This window comes from Tasmannia lanceolata, unplaced genomic scaffold (genome assembly GCF_043159265.1).
Source record: "Tasmannia lanceolata isolate RefF3 unplaced genomic scaffold, GAP_Taslan_0.1 ptg000019l, whole genome shotgun sequence".
Classification (NCBI taxonomy): domain Eukaryota; kingdom Viridiplantae; phylum Streptophyta; class Magnoliopsida; order Canellales; family Winteraceae; genus Tasmannia; species Tasmannia lanceolata.
Window position 1 is genome coordinate 5,069,622 of NW_027518696.1, and position 17,576 is coordinate 5,087,197.

Genomic DNA, 17,576 nt, shown 5'->3' on the forward strand with positions numbered 1-17,576 from the left:
TTGGTATAGGAATTGTCATCTATGTTTGAAAGCGAAATTAGAATCATGATTAATATGGTAAGCCAATGTAGAATTTGTTTCCTAGACTGAGATCAAGGTTTGAACTTTGAAGTTAACAGTGAGTTCTGGATATCTGCCCTTGCCCATGCTTGGATTTTTGAGCTTTTTTTTTTTTTTTCACTCTTCCAATTAGAGGAAGGTGAGTTGTGTTTCTTCAACTAGAAAGAGGTCTCATTCTCTCTTTCATCTGTTGGTGATTAACAGGGATGGAGTTTAGTAACCAGACAAAAATCTGCATATTTTATTTTTTTTGAGATGGCAAACAGATAATATTAATAAAAAAAGAGGGGGCCTGAGATGGACCACACACAAAGGAACATGGAACAAGGACAAGAAAAAAGAAAGAAAGAATAAAATACAATATCACGGAGGGAGATAATAAAAAATCTGCATATTTTTCACTCCCCCACCCCTTCATGCGGCTTCTCGGATGTATATTCGGGTCGGGTCGGGTTGCCCGACAGCCCAACCCGACCCAACCCGATTTCCAATTGGGGTTGATTTTTCCCAACCCAATTTGCGAAAAAGCCTAACCCGACCCAACCCAAATTCGGGTTGAACCCGACCTGCGTGGGAACATCCAAGTAACAACGACGGTTTGAAATTATATATAGTGCTAATGTTATCACTACCATATTTTATAATGGCACCACTCACCGTATTTTGATGATCGCACTCCTCACTCTATTAAAATGTACGGTATGGCCCATACCCTGTGTCGGTACTTTTAGTATGTAGATTACGATTTTACCTTGAAATAATTTTAATAGAGATAGATGTTAGATATCAGCAGAGGGGTTAATGGTAAAAGAGTAATGCTGACGGGTAAATCCCAGACAAAAAGAAAAGAAATTTCTTTTGGATGAGCCACTTCCTACATAGGTTGTGCCCCAAAAGTAATTTTCATAGGTTGATCCGAACCCTCCGATCTATAGAGGGTTATAGGTTGATCTAAACTGTCCATGTGATGGAACACAACATCAATCGGTTGTGCCTGTAAAACCATTTCCATAGGTTGATCCTAGCCCTCCAATCGATATAGGCTGATCCTAGCCCTCCAATCGATAGGGGTTTCCATAATTGTTGTTCCTCTTTAGATGCTCGGAATCCATCAATATTTTGCAAGTGTCCTGCATAAGTAATATCATGTAGTTCTTTCGTCATTGTCATATGTCTTTACCTCTTCTTGGTAGTTTTTTGCCGTAATTGTCATAGACAGGTACCCTGTGTCGGTACTTTTTGTATGTAGATTACGATTTTACCCTCAAATAATTTCTCATAGAGGCAGACGTTAGATATCAGCAAAGGGGTTAATGGTAAAAGAGTAATTCTGACGTGTGGATCAAAAGGTGGGACAAAAGCGAAAACGACGGCAAATGACACAAATGCCCTCACACGTGGGATACAATTGGAATTATGGCAGTGGGACACAAGCGGAAATAACAACAAAGGGTGGAAGAACTTAACCCACGATTCCGCCTTTATATAAAGTAGTTAGATTGCTAACCATGACTCTATCTTCAATTCCAGCACATTGTCATGGAAAGGTTAATCTTAAATCTTTCACAGTTTGGTTTTTGATCAAACATGAAGCTCTACTAGTTGAATTTAAGCTCCAAAATTTAAGATGCAAGCCTGATAATCTTACCTAAAATGTACCCATCTCCAATGATAAGAACTCTTTCATTAAAGAAGTGATTTTCCATCTCCAAGAATTAGAAAGGCCATTTTGAGAGGAGTGCTATCCCATTTGTTCTATTATAACTGTTGACTGGTGGTAGGTAAAAAATTCCCGACCACAGCAATATGGGGGATTTTTAACTTGAGAAATAATATTTGGACTCCTCTGTTTTTAATATTGGCAGACCTTCATTGTACTAAACATCTATGGTTGGTTGTAGACTTGGGCAAGTGAAAGGGGTTTCTGATTGACTCGATTGGGCCAAAACCGAGTCGATTCTAGCGAGTGAATGATTGATTCTCGGAGCTTTTAAACATTGGTATCAACAACCACTAATACTAGTTTAAACATTGGTATCAACAACCACTAATACAAGTTTAAAATAAAGAGATTGCTGCCAGTGTCAAAAGCAAGGGAGTCCTAGTATCATCTCCCAAAATGAAATCTCATGTTTGAGTATGGAATATCCCCTGAAAGTGCAACTAAAAAACTTCTTTTCTGCACTGAGCAGTTTAATTGCCTTCATTGCTCTTCATATACTAAAAATCTTACTAAATTTTGCAGCTTAAAGAGCACATATATAAATACAACATGGACAACTTGTCCCAGCCCGAGTCTCTCACTCCCGTGGCATCAGAACCCTCAACCGTACCCAATTGGATGGAGACAACCGGAGAGCAGCATTTCTTATTGCTCTTTATTATGGGCACCTACTTTGGGCCTGATCTGAAGGATGAGAAGCCCAAAAAATCAGTTCTGCAGAGAATAGCTGAGGGTCTTCCACCATACACCCCTGATCAATTAGCAGGGTCGCAAATGAGAGCCATGGAAATGGAGCGAGTATACTATTATGTACTTAGAAATGCAAGTCAATCTGTTATAATTAAGCGACCTTTGTTCCGCCAGTTACTCGAAGGTAGTCTCTGTTTACGGTCTCTGGATTCAACTGCCGACCACCATCAGTTACCTGATCTCTTTCCTCTCCATTTGCACCGCCGGCAGAGGCAGTACAAAAAGGGATACAAAATCATTGAGAATGTTATATTTATTAACAACCCAGAAATCTCTTACATAAAGCCGGAGGATGTTGAGAGGTTTAAGAGGCTAAATGGGCTTGAGAATTTATTGGTGGATAGAGATGCTGCACGGTTTCATGGCAGTGGTGGCTTTGGTGGGGTTACAGATCATGTGGCAAATCAGGAATCTAATGGAAAGCTTGACGTGAGAAGGTCTTCACGGAGATCTCGAAGAAAAAGACAATTGTATGACGACTTGGAAACTCAAGAGGGCCCGCCACCCGTTAGTGGCATACCCCACTGTGGCGTACCATTGAGAAGTATACCTTTGAGAAGCATACCATATAGTGGCTCTGTGTTGCCAACTGAAGAGAAAGTTGGATCTGTGGAAAAAGTTGGGCCCGCAATGCTCTTTCTTCCTTCACCTCCTACTGTTGAAGAGTGGGATAACATTGTGACTGCAGATAAGAAAGGGATTGCTTTGACTGGAACTGTAGCTGAGAGGCAAGTGGGACCACCAATAGGACTGGTTGACATTGGTGTTTGTGAGAGTGCCTACTTGTTCCATATATCCTTGCCGGGCGTTAAAAAGGATGAAAGTAAGTTGCGTTCATTTTAGAAAAACAGGTAGATTATCGAGCTTCTTCATTTTTCACGCGAACAGCTATAATCTATTCTCTACTGAGACGAAAACTGGTTTCTAAGTTCGTAAATGTTCTTGAGCAAGTGCATATGAGAAATTGCCCAAATGGCATATTGCTGCTTTTGCGCAATTTTTCGGCATGATGAGATTATGAGAGCTGATCAATCTATCATGATCAATTTCTTATTATTAACAAGCAATTTCTTCTGAGGTTGCTAAATTTTTCGGTATGATAAGATTATAGGGGTTGATAAGATTAACAACCTCAAGATCAATTTTTTTTAACACTTGATCAATCCTATCTCATAAGACCAGGTTATTCTTATGACAATGACCTGCCTCTGCATTGTTATTTGATCTCTTACGGTTCTCACCAAGCTGTCCTAACTCTTCAACTAGAAAGAGGTCTCATTCTCTCTTATCTGTTGGTGAATAGCAGGGATGGAGCTTAGTACTAAGACAAAAATCTTTGTCCAGTGCCCACCAAATGAATGTAAAACCATGAAGATTTTTGTATTGGAGATGATATTAAACTGATTCCACTTTCTTCTACGTTACTATGTCGGCTTTTCATTTCCAGAAAGAGAGAAACAGAAGGTGTAGAAATGCTAGGAAAAGTAGGGAAATGATATCGACCCCCCCGCGCCTCAAATGGATAAAATCCCCCGCTTTAACGGTTTCTGTGAGAATGGTTCACTGCTTGAGGGTAAATTCACCCCCTTTAACGTTTTTCTTTTCCTTTAAAACTTAACGGATAATGTTAAACGGGGGTATTTTATCCGTGAGGGGAGGGGGTGCATAATACTTCCCGAAAAGTATTGGAAATCTTAATTCCCTTTTTTTGTATTCATGGACACTAGCATATCCTTGGGCCTTTCCAGACAAATGGATCTTATATGAATTGTATGATAAAATACCACACGAATGGCTATGTAAGAATCTTATACATCCTAGGTCCACCTTTTCAATCATTTTCAATTCCGCAGTTTGTTTTATGGTTTATCATTCATGGATTATCTATATTTGTGTTTGTCTATATAATCTAATTTGATTAGATTGATTATATAATCTAATTTGATTAGAATTACAATGATTAGATTGATTATATAATCTAATTTGATTAGAATTACAAAAAATAGGTTTGTTTCTTTGCCTCAGGTTGTTAAGTGCCAACGTTGAGAGGCCTTTTTTTAATCCATGTGAACACCCTGTAGACTTTTTTATGTACAATTTACTTGGTAAAATGTGATGACCAATGGATGTATCAGTCTTTTATTTATTTTTTGCTGGGATTTGCTAGGGACCATCGCAGAAGGCATTTCGCAGCTGGGCTGTTGCATGTGAGAAGCAGCCACACGGTTAGATTTTGTCTTGATCATTTAATTAATCTGAGGTGGATAACCACCTCACACGCAACATCTCAGCCCGAAGTGCCTTCTGCTATTGTGCCTAGCAAATCATTTTTTTCTTAGGCTCTATTCCTTTTGACGTAAAATCGGTGTAAAACAAATTTTAATCCCATTCTTCCATGAGTAAAATTGTTTTATGCCCCATTTTGGGTCGAAAGAAACAGAGCCTTAAAGAATATAGTGGTGCTAGAGGAATGAGACTGCTTCAAGGCGCGAGATGTTTTATACGCATCATTTTCAAAAGCAAAACTTTTTTATTTATTTTGAAAAAAATTCCAACATTTTCTACCCATTTTTTCGGGCAAGAGCTGTTATATACCCATCATCATGGCTTGAAGATTTTTGCCATCATATGTATTGCTAACTATGACTCTAGCTCCAATTCCAACAGATAGCCAATGCAAAAGCTAATCTTAAATCTTTTACAGTTCGGTTTTCGATCAAACATGAAGCTATACTAGTTGAATTTAAACTCCAAAATTTAATATGCAAGCCTAGGGGGTGTCAACAGATCCACTTTGGATCGGATCCACCTATGTCTTAGTCACGATCTATTCAAATCCCTTGTCGGTCGGATCGGATTCGGAGTGTTCTTCGGACCCTACTTCTTGTGTCCCGGTCATGATTCATTTCAAATCAGACCGTCTATCGGAGTGTCCTAGTAGGTCCTACTTACAAAACAACAAAAAATCTCAGTTTTCTTCATTTGAAATGGATTCCAAAACTTCCTCAATTCAGAAAAAGAATTAGTCACTATATCTAATAACAACCCATGATTTTGGTGAAGAGTAGGATTTTATTGTTGAAAAGTATTCTAATGTTGAAGGGTGCGTGATGATAAAACTTTCTTGTACCTAATCATTGTTGAGGATGTGTGGCAAGTTTACAAAGAAGAAGAAGAAGAAAAAAAACCCTTAACTGATTGAGGAAATGAAGAGAAAAAGATGTTTGGAAACCGGGGGGGGGGGTTGGGGGGCGTGTAGTCGTTAGCTAAGCAATATTTAGTTCATTTTTAATTTTTATGAAGAACCTCTCGACTAAATATAAGAAATATTTTGAGGGTATTTTGAATAAGCACTGTTTCATTAAAGTAGTGATTTTCCATCTCCAAGAATTAGAAAGGCCATTTTGAGAGAAGTGCTATCCCATTTGTTCTGTTATAGTTAATATCAGAGTTTGGGAAACTCACTGCTGATTGACTGGTGGTAGGCAAAAATTCCCAACCACAGCAATATAGGAGGTTTTTAACTTGAGAAATAATATTTGGACTCCTCTGTTTTTAATATTGTCAGACCTTCATTCTCTTAAAATTCTCTGGTTGGTTGTAGATGTTAAAGAATAACTGATTAAATTTAGCAGATCTTTGGAGATTGTAGTACGTTGTTTAGATTAGGATCCTTCTATTATATTTATCTTTTAATTCTAACATTTTAATCTGGAAGTGCTTATATAAGCACTGATTATTGCTAATAAAGATCATTAGAGATTAGTGAAATCTTCTCAACTCTTCAGTAGATGGCTTGTTGGGACTGTAACAGCCACTGAAAAGGTGAACAAAAAAACTAATAGGGCTGCCAATATCACAGAGAGCAGTGGATATCATCTCCTTTTAGTCTTTTACCTTCTGTCAAAAACAAAAAAAAAGCTCAGGTTTGGGATACTCATTGGCTCACCCGCTAAATGCGCCATTTGCTATTTTTGTTTGGGGTCGGGATATTAAGAAGAATAGAGGGCGAGCCTTGGCGCAATGGAAAGGTTTCTCCATTGTGACCACCAGTTCGAGTCACAGAAACAACCTCTCGCAAAGCAGGGGTAAGGCTGTGTACATCTAGCCCTCTCTGGACCCCGCAATGGTGGGAGCCTCGTGCACTGGACTGCCCTTTTTTATATTGGGATATTATGAATAATGCTTCTATTGGGACTGCATTACAATTACTATACAACTTGATAATGAAAACAAGTTTATTGGATAAAAACTTATCACATTGCCATGACTGGATCTACAAAAAACGATTATTTTGTCTGAGTTCTCTCTTCAGGAGGCCTCCTATAGAGAAAATAACTACCATATACTGATATATCTGCACAACAGAGTTTTTTCAAGCACCCCCTTAGTACAGCTTTGGCCACCAATGTCATAACAGAAAGTTACAACAAACTTGGTTTTTGTATGTGTAAAAATCGCAATTGTATCAATCCCTTGAAATAACAATAACATAAAATAACAAATAACCACCTTATGCTGCCGCTTCTAGAGTCTTTGACGGCAGTTCACTGCATAAATGGAGTTACCTGGAACTCACCTTGTACTGCCGCTTCTAGAAGCAAAACAATAGAAGGAAACGAGACCAAGGTTACCTGGAACCATGGTTTCAAATTTCGGTTACGGAATGCGTTTCGGTCCTCACCGAAACCGAAATTTTGGCCAAAATCCGACGAAATCAGTTAATGCATATTTTTTTCTCGAATAGATTTTTGACCGAAATTTCTGAAATTTCAGCCAAAATTTCGGGATAATATGACATGATTATAAAAAATCTCAATTTTTGGTTGAAATCTCTTAATTTTCGGACGAAATTTCCACCCAAAATTTGAAATTTTGGCCGAAAAAAACTATCGTTTCAAGTATTGCCGATTTCGGTTTGGGTCTTGAGCAAAACCTGAAATTTCGGATTTCACTCAAAATTTAAAAGCATGCCCGGAACGCGGTTCGTTATGGTACGTGGTACGGGAACAGGCACGATGGTAGCCCGTGGTACGGTGAGGGTAGGCTAATTAGGTTTGCTATTTTCGCTCGCGAGTCGATTTGGAGTGCAAATCTGGGTCGCTCCAGTACTTTATATATATATATATATATTCATTTATTTTTACAAGAATATCATTCTATAGTCCACAATACATACATTTAATAAACAAAACCAAAAGCCTCGTATATGCCATTCATATATATTCAAGATGAAAATTCCAGTTCCAATCCAATCCAATCCATAATATATAAAATTTGAAGATCTCCAAATATTACTAAATTAAGCACCAACATATATTGTATTCTCAATTTAAATGAAAGCAGAGAAAAAATAATTACCCAATTCTGAAATAAAAATATAAAAACATGAATAAACTAATAAACTATTGTGCAGGTCTTTTTTCCTAGTCCACCAAACTGTTCCCTCTCTCTATGCATCTCTCCCTTTCCTGCGGGTTGTCCGGGTCGCCAGTTTTGGCGATCCGGGTCGCAAACAACCCACGGTTTGGGTCGGCGAACCCAGATCACTGGTCGGAGGGTGAGAGGGCGACCCAGGTAACATTGAATGAGACTCATCCACTAGAACAGTTCCTCACTTCTAGGCACAATGCTAGAAAGCCTCATACATGGAAATGAAGCACATGGCCCCTTCAATTCGGAAGAGACCTAGGTGCAGATTCACTCAGCCTCCCTTATTTCTCTAATGAAAAAGGGCGCAATTACTAGTTTCTGCCCATTGAAGGACTCAAAGAGAAAAGGAGTCTGTAGGGCCAATCCCTGTCTCAATCAATCTGAAGGTAAGAGAGGGAGAGAGAAGAGAGTATCTAGCCTAATTCAATGAAAAATGAATCGCCAGTTTTGGCAATCCGGGTCGCAAGCAACCCACGTTTTGGGTCGGCGAACCTAGATTGCTGGTCGGAGGGTGAGAGGGCGACCCCGGTAACATTGAATGAAACTCATCCACTAGAACAATTCCTCCTTTCTAGGCACAACACTAGAAAGCCTCATACATGGAAATGAAGCACATGGCCCCTTCAGTTCGGAAGAGACCTAGGTGCAGATTCACTCAGCCTCCCCTATTTCTCTAATGAAAAAGGTCGCAATTACTAGTTTCTACCCATTGAAGGACTCAAAGAGAAAAGGAGTCTATAGGGCCAATCCCTGGCTCAATCAATCGGAAGGTAAGAGAGGGAGAGAGAAGAGAGTATCTAGCCTAATTCAATGAAAAATGAATCGCCAATTGGATTAGGGCCCATGATATGTGTTTGAATTTGTAGGATAGAAATATGCTCCTTGATAGGTTTGCTATCTGATTATAGGATTGAAAGGTGTTATGTACCAATCCTGGTTGAGGAAGATGAGTCTCTACTAGGATTCTTGATCTCATCTAAATATCTATTTAAACATAACAAACTGTTCTCCACATGCAACATAGCAGCTAAAAGAATGAAACTAATCCTACCATGTACCATCGTATTTTTCCTAAAGATTTATGTGATAAACTCTTAATAGATAGAAGAACATCACAAAAAGGAAAGTATATCTATCAGGAGGATTTTTGGATCAAGGCATGCATTTTGGACAGAGAGAGAGAGAGAGAGAGAGAGAGAGAGAGAGAGATCTTCTGATGTTCGCCGTTACTATTTAGAGAATAAAATCAGGGGAATTAAATGAATAAGACTACATCTGAGCCCATGTAGCTGCTCTCTTATGCAACAGTCGGTCCTCAAAATGCCTTCTGCGATGGTCCGTAGGAAATTCCTAAAATCAGATCTTTTTGTGATAGACTCTTCACCCAAGAAGGGTCTTTTAGGGAGGAGCCTAAAAGTGACTTTCTTTTTAGATCTTTATCGAGCATGATCCTTTTGACCTGGACGGTTAAGATAGAGGAAACTGAAAAAGGAAAAAAAAATTGAAGCTCGTGGTTCAATGTATTTGTGCTGATGGTGGACAATGAGATTATTTCGAATCTTATAGAGCTGGCTCATTAATGAGTAATGACGCGTCGTGTTCTCTGCCACTGCTCGTTTTCTCATCTTCTCTATTAATAACCCAAAAACGCTGAATACCGCATCTCTTTCTCCATCTGAAGAAAGGCTAATAGCAAGAGCAAGGTATATCATTTTATGCTATTATTTCTGCTTCATTCGAATTCTTTTTTGCTGACGATTAAAGAAAAATGATCATTTGTGTTTCTGGGTTAGGGTTTGTTTTAATTGGTTCTTTTTCTTGTAACTACCCGCGTATGTAAACATGCATGAAAGATTAGATTTGGGGTTTTAACCAAATAATATTCGTTCCTCTCTCTACTGGGTAGGTAAACATGCATAGCAAATTAGGGTTAGGGTTTGAGACAAATAGTGCTTGTTTGATTTTTTGTTCTTAACTGTTGGTGTTTTTTGTTCTCTCTCGCTCACCTTTTAACCGGTTTGAAGCCCACCACAACTTGGAGTACTCTGGTCATTTTTTACGACTAGGGCTATTTTGGTCATTTTATATCATGGGGGTATTTTATTTAGGGAAATGATATCAGCACCACTATATTTTGATATTTGCACTAACCTATCTTGTCTTCTAGCATTTAAAGTGATGCCAAAAGGTTATTACACATTCCCCAAAAAAATTCACAAGACAAATAAAAAAGAAAAGACAAGATGACTCGGGGGTATTCTAGTCATTTTACCTATATGGGGGTATTTCGACCATTTTATGTCATAAGGGTATTTTAGTCATTTCTCACTACTTAGGTGTTTTTTGGCCATTTTCACCCGATATGGGTGTATTTCGATCATTTTCATGATGAGGGGGGTATTTTGGTCATTTTATCGATTTGGTGTATTTTGATCATTTTTTATGTCATGGAGGTATTTAATTTTTCATGACTCAAGGGTGTTCTGGTTTTTTTTTTTTTTTTTTTTCACCTTTTATGTCGTTTTTTTATCATTGTTATATTATGTGGGCATTTTAGTTATTTCCCCCACCTTAAACATATTTTGGTCATTTTCACTCATTACAGGTCAGATTTAGATTTATAAATAACCTATCTAAAAAAGAATTTATAAATAAAATTTTTATACTGACTTGAATAATTTGGAATTAATGTGGATTTGGTCAAGTGCCTTTGGAGGACATTTAAAGCCATTTTTTTTCCTTTACATTCCAGAATCAGAATATCACCCCCTTGGGTGGTAAACAAAAAGCACTAAATATTCCCTTGTTTTCTCCCAATCAGAGTTTAGTATTGTTTCCGATTTCGTTTTGCAAACGAAACTAGGCTAGAATCGCCTAAATTGGAATCGGATATCGATACTGATTTCCAATTCCGGCATTCCAAACGCACCCTTAGGCTCTGTTCACTCGCGTTCCCGGGAGACCAAATCCCGGGAAAACCCCCCTTTTTTCCCGAGAAAGCTAAAATTCGCATGTTCACTTGTCTTCACGGGATTTTGAAGGAGCCTAGGTGGAAAATGTCACATCTGACATGGAAATTGGGAAAAATGATGTGGAAATGAGTTTTTTCTCACGAGTGTGAGATTCCTTTTCCCTTTTTTTTGGTCGGATTTGCTTTCCCAGGAAAACTAGTGAAAAAAGTGGGCAAGCAGTTTCTGGGGAAACCTTTTCCCGCGAAAGTGAACAGGCGCGGGAAACCTTTTCCTGCACAGTTTCCCTGGATTTCTTTTCCTAATACCACGTCAGATTCCCGGGAAACTTTTTCTTTTCCTTTCCCGAGAAAACAAGTGAACAGGAAAATCAGGGGAATTAAATGGAGACAAAATCTGAGCCCAAGTGGCTGCTCTCTCTTGCAACATTCGGCCCGTGAAATGCCTTATGCAATGGTCCCTAGAAAATCCCTAAAATCAGTTCTTCACACAAGAAGTGCCTTTTAGGGAGGAGCCTAAAAGTGACTTTCTTTTTAGATCTTTGTCGAGCATCATCCTTTCGACTTGTAAGGTTACATACTGAGGAAACTAAGAAAGGAAAAAAAGAAAATTGAAGCTCGAGGTTAAATGTATTTGTGCTAATGGCGAACAAGGAGAGTTTTTTTTTTTCGAATCTTAGAGCTGGGCTAATTAATGACACGTCTTGTTCTTTGGTACTGTTCGTTTTCTCGTCTTCTCTATTGATAACTCAAAAACGGCTGAAAAGCGCATATCTCCTGAAAACAGGCAAATAGCAAGAGCAACGTATATGATTTTATGCTATTATTTATGCTTCATTCCACTTCTTTTCTACTAAGTACTGACTCTTAAAGAAAACTGATCATTTGTGTTTCTGGGTTAGGGTCTGTTCGATTGGTTCTTTTTCTTGAAACATGCTGTGCATGTAAACATGCATGAAAGATTAGATTTGGAGTTTTAAGCAAATGATATTCGTTCCCCCCTCTCTCTCTCTCTCTCTCTCTCTCAGAGTGCTTGTTTGCACTTTTGTTCTTTACTGTTGGTGTTTTTGATGGGCTGGTTATGACTGTTGGAGACAAATTAAGGGCTGTGATAAACTCACCACTCTCAACTTTCTCTCTCACAAACGTATGTACCCTCACAACTTTCTCTATCTCTTTCAACACAGCTCCTTGGTGGGCCTAAAACGTGTTTTAGGTCTTTGAACAGGTAGGCCCCAACCCCACTGCATTTATTAAAAGAAAATGTGCACGTGCATACAGAGACATTATAATACACATTTAAAAAAAAGAAAAGAACTTGGGTTCACCTTATTTGAAGATCCAAACCGTTCATTTGTTGGGCCCCGATGTAAATAGGCCTTGCCCATAAAATCATTTATGGACCCTTTGATCTATCGACAGAAGACACCATATAACAAATTGAAGAGTTAGGATCATTCTATGGATATGATTTTTGGTGGGGGATGCCTATTTACATCTGAGCCATCAAAATAAAGAGATAGCTGCCAGCGTCAAAGCAAGGGAGTACTAATATGATCTCCCAAAATGAAATCTCATGTTCGAGTATGGAATATTAGCTAAACGTGCAACTAAAAGCTTTCTTTTCTGCACTGGTCAGTTTAATTGCCTTTATTGCTCTTCATATGCTAAAAATCTTACTAAATTTTGCAGTTTAAAGAGCACATTTGCAAATACAACATGGGATCTAATGTAAAGACTGAATCGAGAGGATCATCACCTCCTACAGTTGCACCAGCAATGCTCATTTTTCCTTCACCTCGTACAGTTGAAGAGTGGGATAACTTAGTGAGTACTGCAGGTAAAAAAGGGATTGCTTTGACAGGAACTGCAGCGGAGAGGCAACGTGGACCGCCGGTAGGACTGGTTGACATTGGTGTTAGTGAGAATGCCTATTTGTTCCATATGTGCTTGCCGGGCGTAAAATGCAATGAGGGTAAGTTGCATTCATTTTAGAAAAAGACAAGGACATTATCAAGATTCTTCATTTTTCATGTGAACAGCTATAATCTATTCTCTATTGAGACCAAAATTAGTCTTCTAAATTCGTAAATGTTCGTGAGGAAATGCATATGACAATTTTCCCAAACTGCAAATTGATGCTCTTGCTTAATTTTTCTGCATGATAAATAACAAGAAGTTGCATTGGGATTGACAAATAAGGCAAGGTATTTTGAAGATAATCATAACTTCCATGAGAAATGAGAACCACCAAAATTAGTTTTGCTATTACATGGTGTTACTTTCGATATCAATTGTTGTCCCCTTTTTTGGAAAATGTCAAAAATTTAAAAAGGCTTGAATTAGGATTTATGATGTCTACATTGGTGAAGAGAAGATACGCTGATCCACCATAGTGGCATGTATGAAGTCTAATTCTTAGCATACTGGTCATTTTTGACAGTTGAAGTATCAATTCAGGTGTTTCTCTTCTCTTCATTATCACATCCTATATTGGAAAACTGTTTCTGAGCTCGAGCTCAAGCATATCTGAGCTTGAGCTCAGAAACATTTTTGCCTATATATATGGTAGTGCATAATTTGTTGTACCAAGATAACTGTTATTGGCTGTAAGTGCTGAAACGATAAAGGAACACTGACCCAATGATTAAACCAACCAGATCATACTTATTGCAGTAAGTGTACCTCATATATTTGAGCTTCTATTATTTTTATGGAGTAGATCAATCCTATCCCATAAGACCATGCTATTCTTATTACAATTACCTGCCTCTCGATTGTTATTTGATCTCTTACGATTTTCACTGAGCTGTTGTGTTTGTGATTGCAGAAGATAAATTCAGTATTGAAATCAATGGTAATGGGCGAGTGGTAATAAAAGGGGAAACCACGACGGGTGAAAGAGTAATATCCAAAAATGGACAAGTGTTTGTGATGCAAACACAAAATCTTTGCTCCTCAGGGCACTTCTCTGTCTCATTCCAGCTGCCAGGACCGGTAGAATATACAGAATTCTCAGGTTCTTTCAGGGGTGGTGGGATTCTTGAGGGGGTAGTGATGAAGAAGCGAATGAAGAACGAATGACCTTATCTAGAGTAAAAGCTCAGGTTAAACATCAGGAACAATGTGCCATCTTTATATATAAGCTTTTTATGCGATATAATTTGTTTTTCTAGTCTGGACATCTTTGCTTTTAAAGGAATGACGTGGTCTCATATATCTTGCTGAACAAAACTAAATGGTTATGCCATTTTATTTAAACTACATGGGCCCATCCACATGATGTTAGCTATTTTGATTGCATGCATACAGGATCTACTAAAGATGGCAAAATAGTAAATGGCATCTTGGGGAGTTAAGAAGGGTACTTGGAGGGATTTGGATATTTTTATTGGAAGTTCCTTTGGTACAGGAATTGACTCAAACTTTTCTGTCCGAAAGCGAAATTAGAATCATGATTAATGGTGGTAAGCCAATGTAGAATTTTCCCTTGCCCATGCTTGGATTTTTGTGCTTTTTTTTTTGTCAGCAAATTAGAGGAAGGTGGGTTGTGTTTCTTCAACTAGAAAGAGGTCTCATTCTCTTTCAACTGTTTGTGCTTATAGTGCAAGATCGTGTTTGCCCGTGGTTGCAGGCATCTTGGCCGAACCATGTAAATCTCAGTATTCATCTTGTGGTTTGTGCTTATTTCTTTTTTCGTTTACTTGCGCACGATTGGATCGGATTTGCCTGGGGAATTTTCTCAACGCGTTCCAAAGGGGGGTTACTGTGCCACACTCGCGATCACATATATCAACTCTCAATATAAATAGATAAATTTGGATGAATAACAATGGAGCTTTGTGACCTGCCATTGGGTCTAGTAATTTGCTTAACCATTGTCAAAGGTAAAAGGCTAATTCTGGGTCCTACAAGGGGCATAAGAGGGCATGTATGTGGAATCAGAACCGTTGATCTTGTAGAATCTTAAGCCAGCCCATATGTTAATGGTCCCATCTCATACTGACATCCCATGCGCAAGATAAAGGACTACACAAATTAAGATAAGAGGGTATGCCTTTGGAGATTAGATAGGTTTTTGGATGAAATTTCTGCAATGTAGGTGACAGATTTTTTTTCTTTTGTCCATATTTCCAGTAACGCCAATGATCTTGCAGATCGAGCCAAAAGAAATTTAGTCGTCTTACGATGAGAGTCATAATAAAAAGGCAACAAAAAGAATATTTAGAGAAAATGAAATGGATCGACAGATTCAAACTTTTTTGCCAAATAAATTGCTTCAGTCTACGAGTTCTTGAATGGGGTGAGTCAAGCTTTGAATGAACATGTTTTAAATTTTAAAATGATTCAACTATTCCAGGCGATCTCCCATCGGTATGCCAATGCTCTAAAGTTAAAACCATGCCTTGCCAAGCAGGAATTGAAACCTTTATGCGAAACCACACTAGCAAGCTTGCTTACAGATTTTCAGTTAAATGGTACAATGGTAAGTGTTGTGGCTGCATGTATGCAAGATTACCTATCGAAGAAGATTAGCAAAACACTCACCCAGCAACATTTAGACATGGCATATAATGTCAAAGGATGTGATGAATCTCTAACATGTTTTTTTTTTTGAATGACTTGGATCTCTAACATGTTACTGGTGCTTTTTTTCTGATTTTCACGAGGTCAAAATTAAGTTAATCAGTAGTGTGGGACGTTTTTTTTCATATTTTCAGCTCTCTATTTTAGACCTCTCATTTGCTGGTAGAATTCCCCTCAAGCTATCAATCTGACGTTAAGATATTTACTCGGGTAAGTACTTGGGGGAGTTAAGGCTGAGCTGACTTTGGGTAGTTATTGAGCAATGAGATCAGTTTTCTAACAACTTGGGCGTGTGAAAGGGTTTCTGATTGACTCAATTGGGCCAAAACCGAGTTGATTCTAGCGAGTGAATGATTGATTCTCGGAGTTTTTAAACATTTGTATTAACAACCACTAATAGAAGTTTAAAATAAAGAGATTGCTGCCAATGTCAAAAGTAAGGGTGTCCTAGTATCATCTCCCAAAATGAAATCTCATGTTTGAGTATGGAATATCCCCTTAAAGTGCAACTACAAAATTTCTTTTCTGTAGTATCATGGTAGCGGCGGCATTGACGGGGTTACAGATCACGTGGCAAATCAGGAATCTAATGGAAAGCTTGACGTGAGAAGGTCTTCACGGAGATCTCGAAGAAAAAGACAATTGTATGATGACTTGGAAACTCAAGAGGGCCCCCCACCTGTTAGTGGCATACCCCACCCTGGCGTACCATTGAGAAGTATACCTTTTAGAAGCATACCATATAGTACCTCTGTGTTAACAACTGAAGAGAAAGTTGGGTTTATGGAAAAAGTTGGGCCTGCAATGCTATTTCTTCCTTCACATCCTACAGTTGAAGAGTGGGATAACATTGTGACTGTGGGTAAGAAAGGGATTGCTTTGACTGGATCTGTAGCTGAGAGGCAAGAGGGACAACCAATAGGACTGGTTGACATTGGTGTTTGCGAGAATGCCTACTTGTTCCATATATCCTTGCCGGGCGTGAAAAAGGATGAAAGTAAGTTGCATTCATTTTAGAAAAACAGGTAGATTATCGAGCTTCTTCATTTTTCACGCAAACAGCTATAATCTATTCTCTACTAAGACCGAAACTAGTTTCTAAGTTCGTAAATGTCCTTGAGGAAGTGCATATGAGAAATTGCCCAAATTGCATATTGCTGCTTTTGCTCAATTTTTCGGCATGATAAGATTATAAGAGCTGATCAATCTATAGTGATCAGTTTTTTATTATTAACAAGCAATTTCATCTGAGGTTGCTCGATTTTTTGGCATGATAAGATTATAAGAGTTGATAAGATTAACAATCTCAAGATCCCATTTTATTAAGACTTGATCAATCCTAACTCATAAGACCAGGTTATTCTAATGACAATTACCTGCCTCTTTATTGTTATTTGATCTCTTACTGTTTTCACTAAGCTGTTATGTTTGTGATTGCACGGGAATTCAGTTGTGAAGTCGAGGCCAATGGGCGATTGTTAATAAAAGGAGTAACGATGACTGGTGAAAGGTTAATATTCAAGAACAGACAAGTGTTTGAGATGCAAACACAAAATCTTTGCCCCTCAGGGAAGTTCTCTGTCTCATTCCAGCTACCAGGACGGGTAGAACCTCAAGAATTCCTAGGTAATTTTGGGGTCGATGGGATTCTCGAGGGGATAGTGATGAAGGACGGAATAAAGAAACTATGACCTTATCTATAATAAAAGAGGATTTTGTCAACCAAAACACAATGAATAAGTTTTGGAATACTCACTGCACAAAGATCAGATTTAACATTGGGAACATTGTGGCATCTTTATATGCAAGCTTTTTATGCATTACAATTTATGCTTCTAGTCTGGACATCTTTGCTTTCAGAGGAATGACATGGTCTCTCATATCTTGCTAAAAAACTAAATGGTTATGCCATTTTATATAAATTACATGGTCCCATCCACATGATGTTAGCTGTTTTGATTGCATGCATGCATAATCTGGGTACTAATGGGGATTTGGGTATTTTTATTGGCAGATTCCTTTGGTATAGGAATTGTCATCTATGTTTGAAAGAGA

The 17,576-nt window shown here is 38.3% G+C and overlaps 2 protein-coding genes across 2 annotated transcripts; both read left to right on the forward strand.

The window, feature by feature from the left end:
• Nucleotides 1–2,176: 2,176 nt before the first annotated feature.
• Nucleotides 2,177–14,613, forward strand: LOC143853098 (increased DNA methylation 2-like). The gene is made up of 2 exons (XM_077362823.1): nt 2,177–3,356; nt 13,768–14,613. The coding sequence occupies exons 1-2, from the start codon at nt 2,333–2,335 to the stop codon at nt 14,016–14,018; spliced, it is 1,275 nt and encodes a 424-aa protein (XP_077218938.1). The 5' UTR covers nt 2,177–2,332; the 3' UTR covers nt 14,019–14,613.
• A 153-nt stretch (nt 14,614–14,766) lies between these two features.
• LOC143853227 (uncharacterized) lies at nt 14,767–17,212 on the forward strand. The gene is made up of 4 exons (XM_077362961.1): nt 14,767–14,865; nt 15,295–15,420; nt 16,053–16,518; nt 16,941–17,212. The coding sequence occupies exons 1-4, from the start codon at nt 14,767–14,769 to the stop codon at nt 17,210–17,212; spliced, it is 963 nt and encodes a 320-aa protein (XP_077219076.1).
• The last annotated feature ends 364 nt before the right edge of the window (nt 17,213–17,576 follow it).

What these genes read in the sequence shown, in the direction of transcription:
- LOC143853098 (XM_077362823.1), top strand. Translation starts at nt 2,333, where the DNA reads ATGGACAACTTGTCCCAGCCCGAGTCTCTCACTCCCGTGGCATCAGAA. An exon ending in GGGCGTTAAAAAGGATGAAA is followed by an intron (nt 3,357 to 13,767) that starts GTAAGTTGCGTT and finishes TGATTGCAGAAG; the next exon opens with ATAAATTCAGTATTGAAATC.
- LOC143853227 (XM_077362961.1), top strand. Translation starts at nt 14,767, where the DNA reads ATGGAGCTTTGTGACCTGCCATTGGGTCTAGTAATTTGCTTAACCATT. An exon ending in TTCAGTTAAATGGTACAATG is followed by an intron (nt 15,421 to 16,052) that starts GTAAGTGTTGTG and finishes TCTTTTCTGTAG; the next exon opens with TATCATGGTAGCGGCGGCAT. An exon ending in GGGCGTGAAAAAGGATGAAA is followed by an intron (nt 16,519 to 16,940) that starts GTAAGTTGCATT and finishes GTTTTCACTAAG; the next exon opens with CTGTTATGTTTGTGATTGCA.